The following is a 15,164-nucleotide window of genomic DNA, read 5'->3' as shown; positions in this document are numbered from 1 at the left end:
GAGCAGGTTGGCGAACAGGCAGGGGGGCGCGACTTCAGAAGTGTGCGCGTACCTGCTTTAAGGTATATAATTGTGCAGTTCTGGGTCAAACATGCATTAAACATACCAAAGACAGAATTAACATTGAAAGCAATCTGACTTTTCTTTCTCGATACATAGCACCTTCATTGCCAGTTGCACATGCGCAAATCGGCGCTTGACAGATGCTCGAGGCGCATGCGCGATTGGCGCACGAGCGGCTGATAAAGTGCTGATTGTGCTTGCCGCCCCCAAATTCTGCCGCCCCCGGACCTATCGAACCTAAAGGGAAATCCGCCACAAGCGGTGGATAAAACCAACGCACATTTCTTAACACATAGACCTGCACCTTGTAATTGTAAATGCAATTGTAAATCGTCCCACTCGCTCCATAAATTCCTCATCTCGTCGTTGACACACCCAAAAAAATGGCGTAAATAAGATTAATCTATAGATGCTGCCTGGTGCAAGTATACTTCAGCGTGAGTTGCGACAAAATAATGAGTTTGCGGCTACATTTTGGCTTTCGGTACCAAGACTAATTATTGGAATAGTACTGGCCAGTTGCTCTTCCGCAAAACCTGCAAACGCTCTTATTCAGTTCTCACAATGAACCCAGACACAGAGAGCGAGCTTCACAATCGTGCATATGCGTTTGCCAACATATAAACAACTTGTAAGAAATATCCTCCGCCTACTAATTTTTCCAGGGCTGTGCATATCTGTCACTTTCAATTAAAACCGACGGGAAATATTGGCGCTGAACACAGACTTTTTTTTTCTAATTAGATTTACACGGCTGCTACGAAAGTAGAAATTTAATTGGGAAATGGGTTGTATGATTACTGAATAAAAACACAAACTCTAAAAAGGAGCAAATCATGCTGTTTTTTCTTTTCTTTCTTTCCATTTTTTGAACACAGGCTTGTAGCAGGGGGTCTTCGGCGCTGAACCCCATTGATTTCAGCTCCGGTGACCCCCTGATTCCGGAGAACTTACCTCCATAGGGGGTGCCGGTAGCCGCTCCGGCTGAGATAGCTGGGACGCAAAGTTTAAAGCTCACTTGGGCCAATAGGAGGCCGAGCCTGATGACATCACGGCTTCATATTGGCCCGCAGGGCGTGGGAGCTTTGAAACTGCGCCATTACATGAACCCCGGTAGCTGAGCGGAGCAGCTGCCGGCACCTCCTACGGAGGTAAGTATCTCCGCTTCAGATCCAGAAAAGTTCCAGACATCTTCCAACCTGCACAAATTAATGCAAAAAGTTTTTGTTTCCAGACCTGGAGGGGTTAAACCTTTTAGTGTCAGAGGAGGTCTTACAATTCTGCGAACCTTTGCGGTGCCGAAGGTGTTAAGTCAGCAACAAGCCAGTCAGCCTTTTTCCTCTTGAAAGCTGTCGTTATTTCACTGTAGGTGACCTTGGAGCATTGGATTGGCGTATAATAAGATGCATTATGTGGCGAGAGCTCAGCCGTTGCTGGAGCTATAGGAGCAGGTCTAAAAAACGCTGACGTTACAGATGTGGACATACAGTAGCGCCTCTTGTTTTCCTGGGTGTAACTGACGTTAGGTGGGGAGAGAGAGAGATTGTTGTTGATGGAAGTGATGACTAAGGTCAGAATCAATGCAATTTTCCTTTTATTCTAGTTCAGCCTGCAGTAATCTAATAATAGGCGTAAGAGGGATATAAGTAGCGTAGATATGTGCATTTATCTCCAGTCAGTTAGCATTATTTAGCCCAGAGTGCTCCAATTATACGGAAAAAAAGAAGAAATAGAAATTGAAGACTACTTCTGCTACAGTCTCTGCTTCTCTCATAGCAACAATGGATCAACAATATTCACACAAAGGCCAAGTATATACGTAGAACGGTATATGACATACATGACATTTTAAAGGTGCATTTCTACTAGTGACATATATTGGATTTATGCCATACTGCCTCTACCATTGAGGTCTGGAAGCCCGTTTCTTGACAGTGCAACTACAAATATGGGGGTACATATAATACGTTTTTTGATAGCCGCTCTCACGAAACTTGAAAAAAAAAATTATTGATGCCATGATTGAGCTATAAAAAAAAATGGTTCTTTCCCCTCATGCAGTATAGTGTAGGACCTGCATTTTTGGGTATACCTTGACATTTGGTATGCAGGCTTACGACGGTTTGGCCAAAGGGTTTAACTAAATAACCCAGTACAGGCATACCCCGCATTAACGTACGCAATGGGACCGGAGCATGTATGTAAAGCGAAAATGTACTTAAAGTGAAGCACTACCTTTTTCCCACTTATCGATGCATGCACTGTACTGCAATCGTCATATACGTGCATAACTGATGTAAATAACGCATTTGTAACAGGCTCTATAGTCTCCCCGCTTGCACACAGCTTCGGTACAGGTAGGGAGCCGGTATTGCTGTTCAGGACGTGATGACAGGCGCATGCGCGAGCTGCCGTTTGCCTGTTGAGCGAGATGTACTTACTCGCGAGTGTACTTAAAGTGAGTGTACGTAAACCGGGGTATGCCTGTAATCATTATTGAGGTATTTAAACTTTATACTTATTACCATATATGTTTTGTCAATTGGATGTAGCATTGGGCACCCCTGTCTTTTGTTGTATACATTTGCCACGCTCAGTAGCACTCTTTTTTGACATGAATATATATTCATGATGTGGTGGGTGTAGGAGTTTGAGCTAGCTGGGAATGTGTGTCAATGATTGAGCTATGCAATAATTCAAGCTGGTAAAATATAGGAGTTCCTAAAATACTTGTAGGCATTAGTATATCTTCACAATAGGATCTGCAGCATGTGATAATTGTAAACAAAATAAAGACTCTTTGAATCCAAATCATTTTTGGAAGCAGTTGGAGAGGATGCTGTACCTTTAAGAAAATTGGTGCCAAAGGTTCTTGGCCTCTCTGGCAGCAAAGGGGTTACAAATGTATCTTAATTGGCACTTTTGAATAAAGTCTTATCTTAGCATTCATTTACCAGCATCTCAGTAATATTTCAAGGTTGAGGAGAGCACTTTACGAAGCAAACGCAATACGAGCTTCGTGCAGCTTTCAGAGACATTCAGCCTTGAATCTGTCTCCAGCAATATACACACACACTCCTTTCGAGCAGCTATTTCGTTTATTTTAAGGTTCACTTTGTTTCTCGAACTGTCTTTTCACATTTGTGTCACTACCACGGCGGAGAGAATGCACTGCACTCTATTAAAGAGGCTTCTTTACTATGCTAGCCCAGGGGAACCCAACTCCAGTCCTCAACCCCCCCCCCCCCCCCACTCCTCACGAAAAGGTCAGGTTTTCAGGATCCCAGCTTCAGCACAGGTTGCGTAATCATTCCCAGTTTCAGCACAGGTGGCTCAATCAGATTCTCAGTGTGCTGAAGCTGGGATATCCTGAAAACCTGACCTGTTGATGGGGCTTGAGAACTGGAGTTGAGTCCCCCCCTGTGCTAGCACACAGGAAGGAGGTAATGCATCTTGTTAGGAAACCCTGTGTAACATGCAGACGGGGTCTAGCGGGAAACTGGTTTGTATTTCCGTGTACTCCTCTTTCTTGCTATCCCATCACTCGGAAACGATTACAAGCTAGAGTTGTGCGGTGGTTCTTTTTTTTCTCCATATACTCAAGATCTCGAATGCTCTGCGAATAGGACATTTTGCAGGACACGACCCTCCTCTCTTCCCATTCTCTCCCACGCAATTGGTAAACGGCAAAAACTCACTTAGGTCGGGGGAGTAAATGTTTGTGAAATGGACATGTACCAACATCATTGCAAATCTCAGACAGTACAAAGGCGTAAGCTTGTTTTATAGTTGGTGTGCTCACGCATGTGCGGGTGTGCTAATGCTCGTGCAGCACACTTTTTGTGTGTACAGGTCTGTGCTGTGCGCGACAGGTGGGTGTGGCTATGATGTCACACCCGGTTTCACACACAACCACAACCTACACAGCACAGTCTTACAGTGAAACCTGTCTTGACTTCATGGTTTTTGTAACTACTATTGGAAAGCCAGTAGTGGCCATGTACTCAAACCAGGACTTCCAGCAACATCCAAAAACATGGTAAAAGCTCAATTTTTATAACGGAGACCAGTAGATAAACAAAAAAACCAATGTAGATTGGTCTAGTTGAACTCACTATTCACTTGGAGTGCTTGTCTCAAAGTGTCGCCACACTGTAAAATGTGCCCGGCTCCTCCTGCCCCCGGAAACCCCCCACCCACGCTGTGATTGGCTTGGCAGAGTCACGCGGCGCGCGGCTGAAGTATAGCACGCCAGGCCAGAACACAGCCAATTATAAGTGCTGCGCGCGCGCACGGCGGAGCATGCTCGCGCACTATATTACGGGCCTTTGAATCAGTGATTTTCAAACTCCGATCCCTGGACCAATGTTGGGTTATGAAGACCATAGTCGTGCTGCTAGAAATAACAAATAGTAGCTGTTTTACAAGTATAAACCAAAATATTGATGATAGGTATAGTGCAGGGGTGGCCAACTCCAGTCCTCAAGGGCCACCAACAGGTCAGGTTTTAAGGCTATCCCTGCTTCAGCACAGATGGCTCAATCAGCGGCCACCTGTGCTGAAGCAGGGATGTCACTGATGGAGCCACCTGTGCTGAAGCAGGGATATTCCTAATACCTGACCTGTTGGTGGCCCTTGAATATATATTTAAAAAACAACAATAGGGACAGGCAGTCTGGCAGAGCTTTTGTATGGTTGTTGATTTAATAAAGGAGAACCATCCAGCTCCTCTATTGTTTGACCAATAACCCTAATTTTATGCCACCAGCTTCTTGATTGCTTTCTCCCCTTATTCTGTTTCCCCGCTAAAGCATATTGTGTTTCAACACATATTGGGGTTATTCATCAGAGTCCCAGTACTGCTGTATAAAAAAAAAATCACTGCATTCAAAGCATGCAATTCTATTATTTGATGCATCTGGTGCACTAATTCCTTAGCTAGTTAGTCATGCTGCTTCCATGAACCTTACTATGCACCATATGTTATTTAGAATAAACATGGCCATGCACACGAAGCTATATATTATCTTTTCATTCATACCATCCGGGTCTCAATCACGGCCATCATTTAGGATCAGATTAATGGCACCGTTGACACGATGCATGGTTTCTTAAAGTTGTATTGCTAAGCATCACCTTGCCTTGTGCAATCATAGCCCTAACAGTGTACGTTTTCCCACACCGCCCAGGAAATGAATTTCCAAGCTTACCCCCAGGGATCAGCTTTAATTACAGGAGGACTAAACTTGAAAGCACCTTTAATACTTATCCGGGAACTTTAAAGCAACAGTGTCGCTGAGTGCGGTGCTTGGCAGTTGCAATGTAAATGAAAGTGTGTAGCCAAGCAAACACCTTATCTCCTGTATTTGGCATTTTGGTTAAGCCTTTTGCAACCTAGGTCCAGAAAATATACTCCAGAAGGCATCATTACACAAACCAGGGATGTATTCATTGCACAGTGCTTCTGCTACGTATATCAAATAAAAAGGGGCATCATTAAATGAAATCCAAGCCCCCCCATAAATATAATTTTCTTAACACGTTCCTTTAATATTAGAAAACTGTTGGATAAATAAGTGATCAAGATAGTTGGTAATAAATATATTTTATATACCAAGCTAGCACTGCTTTAATTATGATGACATAGGACTTGCGCCAGACGTCTTATTCGCTGGTTCCCTAATACATTGTACTTAACTAAAAATAGCTGTTTCCAACCTGCATGCAGCCTCTGCTTCACCATTGTTTGTAAGTGTACAACTGCTTAAAGGCTGAATAAGCCTAATTAATTAGAGCCGGTTTTTAACCCTTTCTCTGCTTGATGGGTGTGTGCCTGCTAAGGACAGAAAAGATATCCTTCTGCCGCCGCTCTCATATTGTCATACGCCAACGTTGAATGTGCCACGCAGGCCCCTTGAGCAGCGCAAGGGTTAAACGAAAGAGCAATTAAAATGTACAGAATAAAGCATTCACACCCAGGTAATAACCACGGCAGATAATCACTGCCTAGTTATCCTTTGTTGGCTTTGTTCTGTATACCCCACTTTTTTTTTTCTTCTTCCCTCTTTTCTTTTTTTTTTTTTCTTCTTATGCGTTGCCAAAGGTTAAGCCCCAGGCAAAAACCAGTCAGAGCTCCACTCAAGTACTTATTATGCAACCAACCAATCAGATACCCAATGTGACACACAGCAGTGCAAGCTGGGGGCAGATCTGGGTTGCAGGGGGCACTGTTTTCTTTTAATAGAAATGACTGTTTTTATATTTAGCGCAGGAATAAAAATACACCCCTTTTGTTCTGCTTTATCCACCTGCTATAACCTCCCCATGTATGGCTTTTGTGTCTAAAAAGATGGGCTCCTTATTGTAAGTTAAATGTAGTTCACAGCTTCCTTTATTGACGAGAAATGAATAAAACAGAGAACTAATTGGATGTGAGTCCTGTAGAAAATGATCCCTAAGTACATGTAAATCAGTATTAAAAATACTTTTTTTTTAAAAACTGGGATATCCAGAAAACCTGTCCTGTTGGCAGCTCTTGAGGACGAGAGTTGTCTATCCCCAGAGTGATTCCGAACTTTCTAGTACCTGACCACATGCGGTATACAGTTCTTTCTAGCGCATTCAAGCCTTTTTAATATCATAGAGTTTAATCACTATAAGATTCTGCTTGTAGATTTGCAAATGGCACATAACATGCAGCACTTCTGCACCGCTACTTTACACTATATAATATTTATGAAGCTGAAATAGGCAATAAGGAGGCAGCGCGTGGCTTGGGCTTTGAAATGTTTTTATGCTGTAAAATTGAGGTTTTTCGTTTGTTTTATTATTTTAGCCATGCTGTTATTGGTAGTGCCAAAAAAGTAGCTGAACATTTTTGATGGTTTTTTCTTTTTTAGGGATTTGATGCAGTAATTTCACATGCAATTAGGTGTCTTAGACCAGCGGTGCGCAAACTGGGGAGCGCGAGATTAACTGCGGGGGGGGGGGGGGGCGCGGGTTTACAGAGGCCCCGCGTGCTTCCCGAAGGCACTTAAATTAAATGACGGGGAAACGGCGAAGGCCTCTGTTAGCCTTACGTGGTTCAGCCGGCAGCTGGAGATGCGTCGCCATGGCAACGTGGCGTCAAATGACGCAGCGGGGTCATGTGATGTCATGTTGCTATGATGCACAGATTCCGGGAACCATGGTAAGGAGGAGGGAGGTTGGGCGCGCGGAGAGCAGGACAGCCGGCAGGGGGGTTAATAAAATGTATGTTACTTATTATTAAGATAGAACTTTGCCATGTTTTTTTTTTAACCATCAGGTAAGTAAACGGCTTATTCCGCTTTAAAGCTGCAGTTCAAGCTTCTGTTTTTAAAAAAATATATATATTTTTTCCCATTCAATATGTGCATCAATTCAATCTGCACACTGACAAGTGATTAGCTAAGTTGCAGATAGATCTGTTCTCCTGTAATCGATCGCTTGCTCCGGGTTATTTAATTCAGTTCTTGCACAGCATTCTGGGCAATGTAGTCCTGGAATATGATTGACTGGGCAGTTACTGGATTCAATTGGTGCACTGCTAGAGAGAGGGCGGGGCTCAAGAGCAAGAGCCTATCAGAAGGGGAAGGGGCTGTCACGTTGGGAATGCTTCCTACATTAGAAACATTAAAAATGTCTTTAAAACATTTTTTTTAAATGCAACAAGTATTTTCTCATAGTACAGAACTAATTTAAAAAAAAAAAAAAACACATGTAGAATATTGCTTAAACTGCTGCTTTAATCCACTTTCTGCATGGTAAATCAAGTGGTGGATTTAACACTCACCCATAGGCAGTTACCCCGGGCCACCTCCTACTGCAGTGTCATAGCGTCAAATGAGGCCGCAATGTCACGTGACGACGTATTTCCACGACAATGCGACACCGTGTGATGTCACATTGTCATGGCAATGCATTGCCATGTGACGTTGCGGCGTCGTTTGACGCCTCGATGCTGCAGAATGAGGAGAGCGACGTGAAAGAGAAGGTAAGAGACCTTTACAGAGGCTCCATGCTCTCCCCCGGCAATCAGTGGGGAAGAGAGCGGGGCCCTCTGTATGCAGCCCCCGAATCTTGCCGCCCTAGGCCCGAGCCTATCGGGCCTAATGAGAAATCACTACTGTGTAGCCGGGGTATTGCACCCGCTGGCGCATTATGGTGAGTTAATCTGTGATATTCAGCGTTATCACTGCAATTGAATCCTATGGAAACTGTGATATTCTGCGCTATAACATGCTATTCTAAGTTATGAGTGTGTGTAATATCCCTTACAACATCTGTATGAGAACATGAAATACAGTATCAAAAATGCAATTATGGATAAACAAGAGAAATGATTCAAGTGCGGTTACTAAAATAACTCAGCAGAACGAGAGCCCAGGACTCTTGGGGGAGGGGCGACATTACTTTAAGCAGAGGATCCCTCCCCCAAGGGACATGTGATATGGAATGTAAGGGGTGGCAGGGTTTAGGAAATGTATATAGGGGATAGGTTTTAGTAGCCCTACCTCTCTTTTCCTATTACTCGGGACACAGAAAGTGTCTCACCCTCCCTTCCTTTTATTATGGATTTCTGGTCATATTGTTATGGTCACAGCTGGTGGGTGAAGTGTGGCTAGGGTCATTCTTGGCTCCTGTAGGTTGTGTGGAACCTCGTGGTGTAAGTCGTTGGGGAAGGTGGTGTCATGACCGGGTGGGCGGCCGGTAGAAATGTGACCTTTCGGGTTATTGTGTTATTACGTGCCATGTGGCCCTTGGCGGGTATTGGCAATTATGGGTACGAGTCGAGGTATCCCTTGGGCTCTTGTAATGGCGGTGAAGCAAGCTGGCAGAGTCCTTGGATTGGGATTGGGGGAGGTAACTGGATTGCGGTATAGGAAGTCATGTCAACTTTTCGATGCATTTCAATGACTAAAATCTGCTGTTCCATTTTCCTTGCAGGTGAAGGTGATGGTGAGAATCTGTCCTTCACAAGGGGCACATGACACCTCAGAATCAATGTCTTTCCTAAAGGTAGACCCACGGAGAAAGCAAGTGACTCTTTATGACCCATCTGCTTGCGGCCCTTCCATCTCAGGTCACAGAAGAGCCATAGTTGCTGCCCCAAAGATGTTTGCCTTCGACGCAGTGTTTCCTCCGGATGCTTCACAGGTATATCTCAATGCACACAACTTTCCATGACCGATTAGTTCACTTTCTGAACGTGTTTTTCAAATAACACACAACTGATACGATAGCTTAAGAGAAAGTATGCGTCATCAGAACTATATGACCGGTGAAATAACTTAGTAGGATGTATGTAACACACTTGCTTTCCTTTTAGGCCGAGGTATGCTCTGGGACAGTGGCAGAAGTAATCCAGTCTGTTGTGAATGGTGCAGATGGGTGCATATTTTGCTTCGGTCATGTCAAGCTTGGTGAGCTCCCAGATTCGTTACAGTTAATTACTATGTCAGCCTGGTAATTACATGCTGTCAGTTTCTGGTACAGCAAACATAGATAATGTGATTAGATTATAGCTTTTAGAATTCATTTCTATGGGGAAATTTTAAGTTAGAAAATTGGAAGTAAAAATGTTTGCAAATATGTGGGTGTTCAGGGATTATAAAGTGGTGATTTTCATAATAATAGGTAGTTTATTAAAAGGCACACAAATATGCCTGCTATAAATTGATTGAAATGTATTCATATTTGTCCTATACAGGCATACCCCGGTTTAAGGACACTCACTTTAAGTACACTCGCGAGTAAGGACATATCGCACAATAGGCAAACGGCAGCTCGCGCATGCGCCTGTCAGCATGTTCTGAACAGCAATACCGGCTCCCAACCTGTACCGAAGGTGTGCGCAAGCGGGGAGACTATAGAGCCTGTTACACATGCGTTATTTACATCAGTTATGCACGTACATGACGATTTCAGTACAGTACATGCATCGATAAGTGGAAAAAAGTTAGTGCTTCACTTTAAGTACATTTTCGCTTTATATACATGCTCTGGTCCCATTGCGTACGTTAATGCGGGGTATGCCTGTGTAACATAGTTACATACATGCTCTGGTCCCATTGCGTACGTTAATGCGGGGTATGATTTTATAGACTTTTGAAGGAATTCCAATACATTCCACATTTTTAGTCACAGAGGAACTTTGTATGCAAATGAAATCCTGCGTACATGACAAATTACTACATTGCATTTGAAGACAATCAAAATCTAGCTTTGCTCTCTTTGTAGGTAAATCGTACACTATGATTGGCAAAGATGCCTCCACACAAAGCCTTGGCATTGTTCCTTGTGCAATCTCCTGGCTTTTCAAGCTAATCAATGAACGCAAAGAAAAAACTGGAACGCGCTTCTCTATTCGGGTATCTGCTGTTGAGATCTCTGGCAAAGATGAAAACCTTAAGGATTTGTTAGCTGAAGTAGCCACTGGCAGCCTTCAAGATGGTCAGTCCCCAGGAGTATATTTGCGAGAGGATCCAATATGTGGAACTCAGGTATAATGAAATCCTTGGATTATTTATTTATAAGGCTTTTTCTTTATTAGTCTGTGATTTTTCTGCTTTTGATTCTCTTTCTCTCTGTCTATAATGGAAACTTGGTAAAAAAAAAATACTCCCTTGCCTTTAACCCCAAATCCCTTCTCCCAGGGCGTACATATTTGTTTTTTTGATTGCCCTTGAGATTTCATCAGTTGAGAAGAAAAAAAAATCCACCCTTATCCTAATTAGCAACCTTCATTTTTTATGCATTCAGCTTCAAAACCAGAGTGAACTGAGAGCTCCGACTGCAGAGAAAGCTGCTCTATTCCTTGATGCTGCGATTGCAGCCAGAAGTACAAGCAGGTCTGATTGTGATGAGGAAGAAAGACGGAACTCACATATGCTTTTCACCCTTCACATCTATCAGTACCGGATGGAGAAGGCTGGGAAAGGAGGAAGTATGTCCTTCTGATTTCATACTCCAATCCACTACACTTGATTTTAAAATACATTTTGAAAACCTATTAATGCTTGTGGAGTGATTACCCGCTTCCTTTCATTGCACGCTAGAGATATCCTGCTGCATTTGAGATTTTTTTTAGGGATTTAAGGACGATGCCTGCATGCCCGTGACTGAGCTGGGTTATTTTATTAACTGTGCTTTTGGAACCAGTTTGAAACACATTGGTTACAGAATAAAGTAGCTTTCCTCTTTTTACGGTATTGGAAGGTCCCTCCAGTAGGACTACTGGGATTAGCTTTCACTAAAAAGTTTTTGGACTTTTGTAAATTTGTTGGTGGTTGTGACATACTGTACGTTTTAGAGCAGAAATCCACCCTCCACATTTTTTTTTTACATTTGTTTTAGTGTTCCCAGATTGGGAGCTAATCTCGGGCTCCCCAACCTTCGCCTCTCCCCTGGCTCCCGAGATTTCTATCTTTCTATGCCGAATTATGATCCAATACCAGTAAAAATAATGCGGTGGGGGTAACCAGTAGAAAGCCACAACATTATACCCTGTTGAATTTATAATGTACAGAGAATTACACAGATCTCTTATTGATGTGTATTGTAAACATACGACTTACACAGGGAATAGAATGTTATGTAGTTCACAGATGCAATTCTGTTGTTTTTTTTTTTACATTTCTTTGTAGAAATTAGATGAACAGTGATCCTTGATCCCACTGGCTTGCTAGGTGGCATCGAACTTGATCCATGAATAAAACCAGAGGTGTATTGCAGGGAGGAGGGTAACTGCCAATTGGAAGAGAATAGGTGGTTGGTGGGCAACAATGGAATTTCCTCTCATTGGCAGCCAAGCTGCAGATAAAGGCAGACAGACTGATGTCAGGGAAAGAAACAGTGGAAGGATGTTGCTGCAGGCTTGAATAATGGCAAGGTTATATAAGGCTTGGGAATGATTAAAAAGTTCAGCCTGTGATATCCCTCCTGGGAACTAGAACCTTTGTTGGTAAATGATTGAAATAAATAACGGTATTGAAGTGTTTTAATAATGAATGCATTTTGTGACAATACAAAGTATGAGCAAGTGGGCGAATCTAAATAAACTCGCCTCCAGGAGGACTGAAGTGAGAAATTGGTAATAAAGATGCACATATTGCTTGTCACTAACATTAAGGCGCTGCCACTACTCCGTCAATTATTTCCTCCATTAAGCAGCCAAGCATGTGAAATCTTATATATTTTTAACAATAAATCAGTTCTGTAGTATTAAATCATAGTGGCTGTTTTTTAAATGAATTTTTATTCAACTCTTAATGCCATTTTTAATGAGTCTTAAAGCATCCTTTGATTTCTATAGCAGGTTTTTGCACACCTCCCCAGCAGTGCAAGATATTTACAACACTTTCCTGTTTGTGATAATTGGTTTCCAATGTTCCCAGCAGTTTGAGCTGCAAACTGTAGCAATAATGTTACCGTAGTAATATACGGATACATTGTAGCTGCTGAGTTACACTGACTGAAGGATTGATTGAAACTAAAAGGCAGCCATTATGTTAGGCACACAATTAGGGTTTTGACAGATTTATAACAGGAGCACTAAGCGATTGTCGGCTTAGGTTACAATGTAGAATGATACACTGCCAAATGCTTTACATATACAAATAAGAAAAAGAGAAAAAAGGGGGTGGGGGGAGGCGGGGGAAGTAGTATTGCTGCTTTAAGTGAAGGTAGTTGGGAAAGTTTTGCTTAATTCCATAGAATGGGTGTTCAGTATCTGCTTTTGTTCTGCGTCAGTGTCAGGGGGACGTAGCCGCTTGCACCTCATTGATCTTGGGAGCTGCGAAAAAGTGCTGAGCAAAAGCCGTGATGGAGGAGGTGGTCTGTGCCTATCTCTGACTGCACTGGGCAATGTCATTTTGGCCTTAGCGAATGGAGCAAAGCACGTACCATATAGGTAAGTCTGCGGTGAGTGCACTGGCTCGGTGTTCTGCATCATCGTTGCAGGAATGTGCTCACGTGCCTGACTGTTATAATGTTGCGAGTGCAGCGATGGGAAAGGGTAGACTTTAGAGATTATTAGATACCAGCTGAAAGTACCCGGCGTTGCTCGGGAATTCTAAGACACCGAAAAATAGCGAGATTTATAAATGGATAATTTAATGTTTTACTTTCTTAATGAAAACAGTTGTATGTATTTTTATGCTAGTGCTGTTGGGTAAACTATATTTTTGTTTTTTTTCATTCGGCGGAAAAACATTTTTTCCAGTTCCCACACTGGAGCATCCATCTTAAAGTTACCAATGTGCAAAACATGGATTTTCTCAATTCAGTCAAGCTATTTACAATCCTACCGAATTTGGTTAAAATCAGTGTTGTTTTGAAAGGTTCAATCCACCATCTTTATTCAAAGTGGCGTCCAATTGTATCCAAACAGAGACAAAAACCTGCTACTTCATCTCTGAAACCATCATGCAAACTTTAGATACGATACCTTAAGAGGTGTCCAAATGTACTGTATAGCAAACAGACAGACAGACAGACAGACAGACAGACAAACAAACAACTTTCCAATCATGTTTTGTACGTACAGTACAAGTACAACATCAACAATATGATTTCTCTCGTAGCTAGAAGAAGCATTTCATCATATAACACAAGCATTTTACTGCACCCTCAGCTTATCCGGATCCTCCGTCTGCTCCACGTGTGCATCTTAAAACAAAGACAGACCCTTTTAGGGCAATTGCTTTAGAAAATGGCTAAATAGGTTGGCGAGGGACCGATTGCAGGATGGGAAGGCAGACATACTTTTCCATCAATATTGTGATTAGCAGGAACTAATTACATCATTCCTTAAATTGTTTGCAAATTCTGGTGTCAAAAATGAGCTGAAGGCGCATAAAAAGAAGTTGCCTTGTACTTCATTGCAGTCTGGCCAGGTTAAATTACAGCGAGCTGTCATTTATAGTACTGCAAACAGCTGGTATTTTTGAATGTAATCCCTTTACGTGATTGTTGGCAGGCTCTCGCAATACTAAAATAACAATGAGGAATGCTTCTTTTTCTAGCACGGCAAATGGCAAATAACAAACGCACGTTTTTTTTCTTCTTCTGTTTTTTTCACTTGTCAAATAGGGATAGCAAATTAACTATGCTCCTGAGAGAATCTCTGGGGAATATCAACTGTAGAACAACCATGATCGCTCACATCTCGGATTCTCCAGCAAATTACCCAGAAACCCTTGCCACGGTTCAGCTCGCCTCCCGGATTCATCGAATGAGAAAGAAAAAATCTAAGGTTAGTTTATACTCTGATAGCATTCTGTTTGCTGTGTGTACGAAAGCATTGCTGTGCAGAGCATGTCTCTCCAGGAATAGAAAAGTAAACGACTTGGCAAAAATCGACAACGTTTTTAGCCTTTGAAATCCCAGTGCTGCCAATGCTACACTTTGCTTTTAGAAATGATTGTCAAGTTCAGGTTTTCAGATTGCTGTCTTATTCAAACAAGAACTGTGACTGCAATCAGTGTATAAAGGTTTCTTCCAGCTGGGACGGTGTAGTGTAGGTACACAAGAACCCAAGCAGTTAGGGAAGACTGAATGACAATAGAAATGAAGCATCGTCTACACTACAGTATTAGATAGTTATAATGGACAGACTAGCTTTTTCAAGTGCTCCTTATCTGCTGTAACCTTCTGTGCATCTATATGCATATATACACATTCTACAGCTAATAGTCCAGCATTTCTATGTAAAATCGAAATATGGGGAACTAAGACTGCTATTTCCTGATCCTGTTTTCATAGTTTCTTTTTCTAGGTAACCACAGAGTTAAAAGAGCAAAAAACCCAGATATTTTAAACATTGTATCAAAAAACTGTATTTTTCATTGAGGATTATATTAAGAGTATTTAGACATTTACTTGATTCCCATTCTTCAGCAAACTTGCACATCTCTAGTTATAGGAAATAGATGATAGAACAGACCAGTATGTTAGAGTACCAAATGGGTTAATACAGAAAAAACCTTGGGCACAGTTATTTGTAGCACTATGCTGCTACTTATTGTTGAAATTGGATGAATCCCAACATTGCTTAATTGAAATGTGAAGAAAGTCTCTAG

At 42.2% G+C, this 15,164-nt stretch overlaps 1 protein-coding gene across 4 annotated transcripts in view; it reads left to right on the top strand.

The window, feature by feature from the left end:
* Nucleotides 1–15,164, top strand: part of KIF26A (kinesin family member 26A) — a 111,141-nt gene that overhangs the window by 86,630 nt on the left and 9,347 nt on the right. For all 4 annotated transcript variants that reach the window (XM_075614949.1, XM_075614948.1, XM_075614946.1 and 1 more), the window contains exons 6-11: nucleotides 9,031–9,240; nucleotides 9,413–9,506; nucleotides 10,324–10,586; nucleotides 10,846–11,029; nucleotides 12,835–12,994; nucleotides 14,176–14,338. In XM_075614949.1, coding sequence (XP_075471064.1) covers nucleotides 9,031–9,240; nucleotides 9,413–9,506; nucleotides 10,324–10,586; nucleotides 10,846–11,029; nucleotides 12,835–12,994; nucleotides 14,176–14,338 — 1,074 coding nt within the window. The remainder of the gene's footprint in view (nucleotides 1–9,030; nucleotides 9,241–9,412; nucleotides 9,507–10,323; nucleotides 10,587–10,845; nucleotides 11,030–12,834; nucleotides 12,995–14,175; nucleotides 14,339–15,164) is intronic.

Source organism: Ascaphus truei, chromosome 9 (assembly GCF_040206685.1).
Source record: "Ascaphus truei isolate aAscTru1 chromosome 9, aAscTru1.hap1, whole genome shotgun sequence".
NCBI lineage: Eukaryota > Metazoa > Chordata > Amphibia > Anura > Ascaphidae > Ascaphus > Ascaphus truei.
This window is presented reverse-complemented; position numbering and strand designations above follow the sequence as displayed.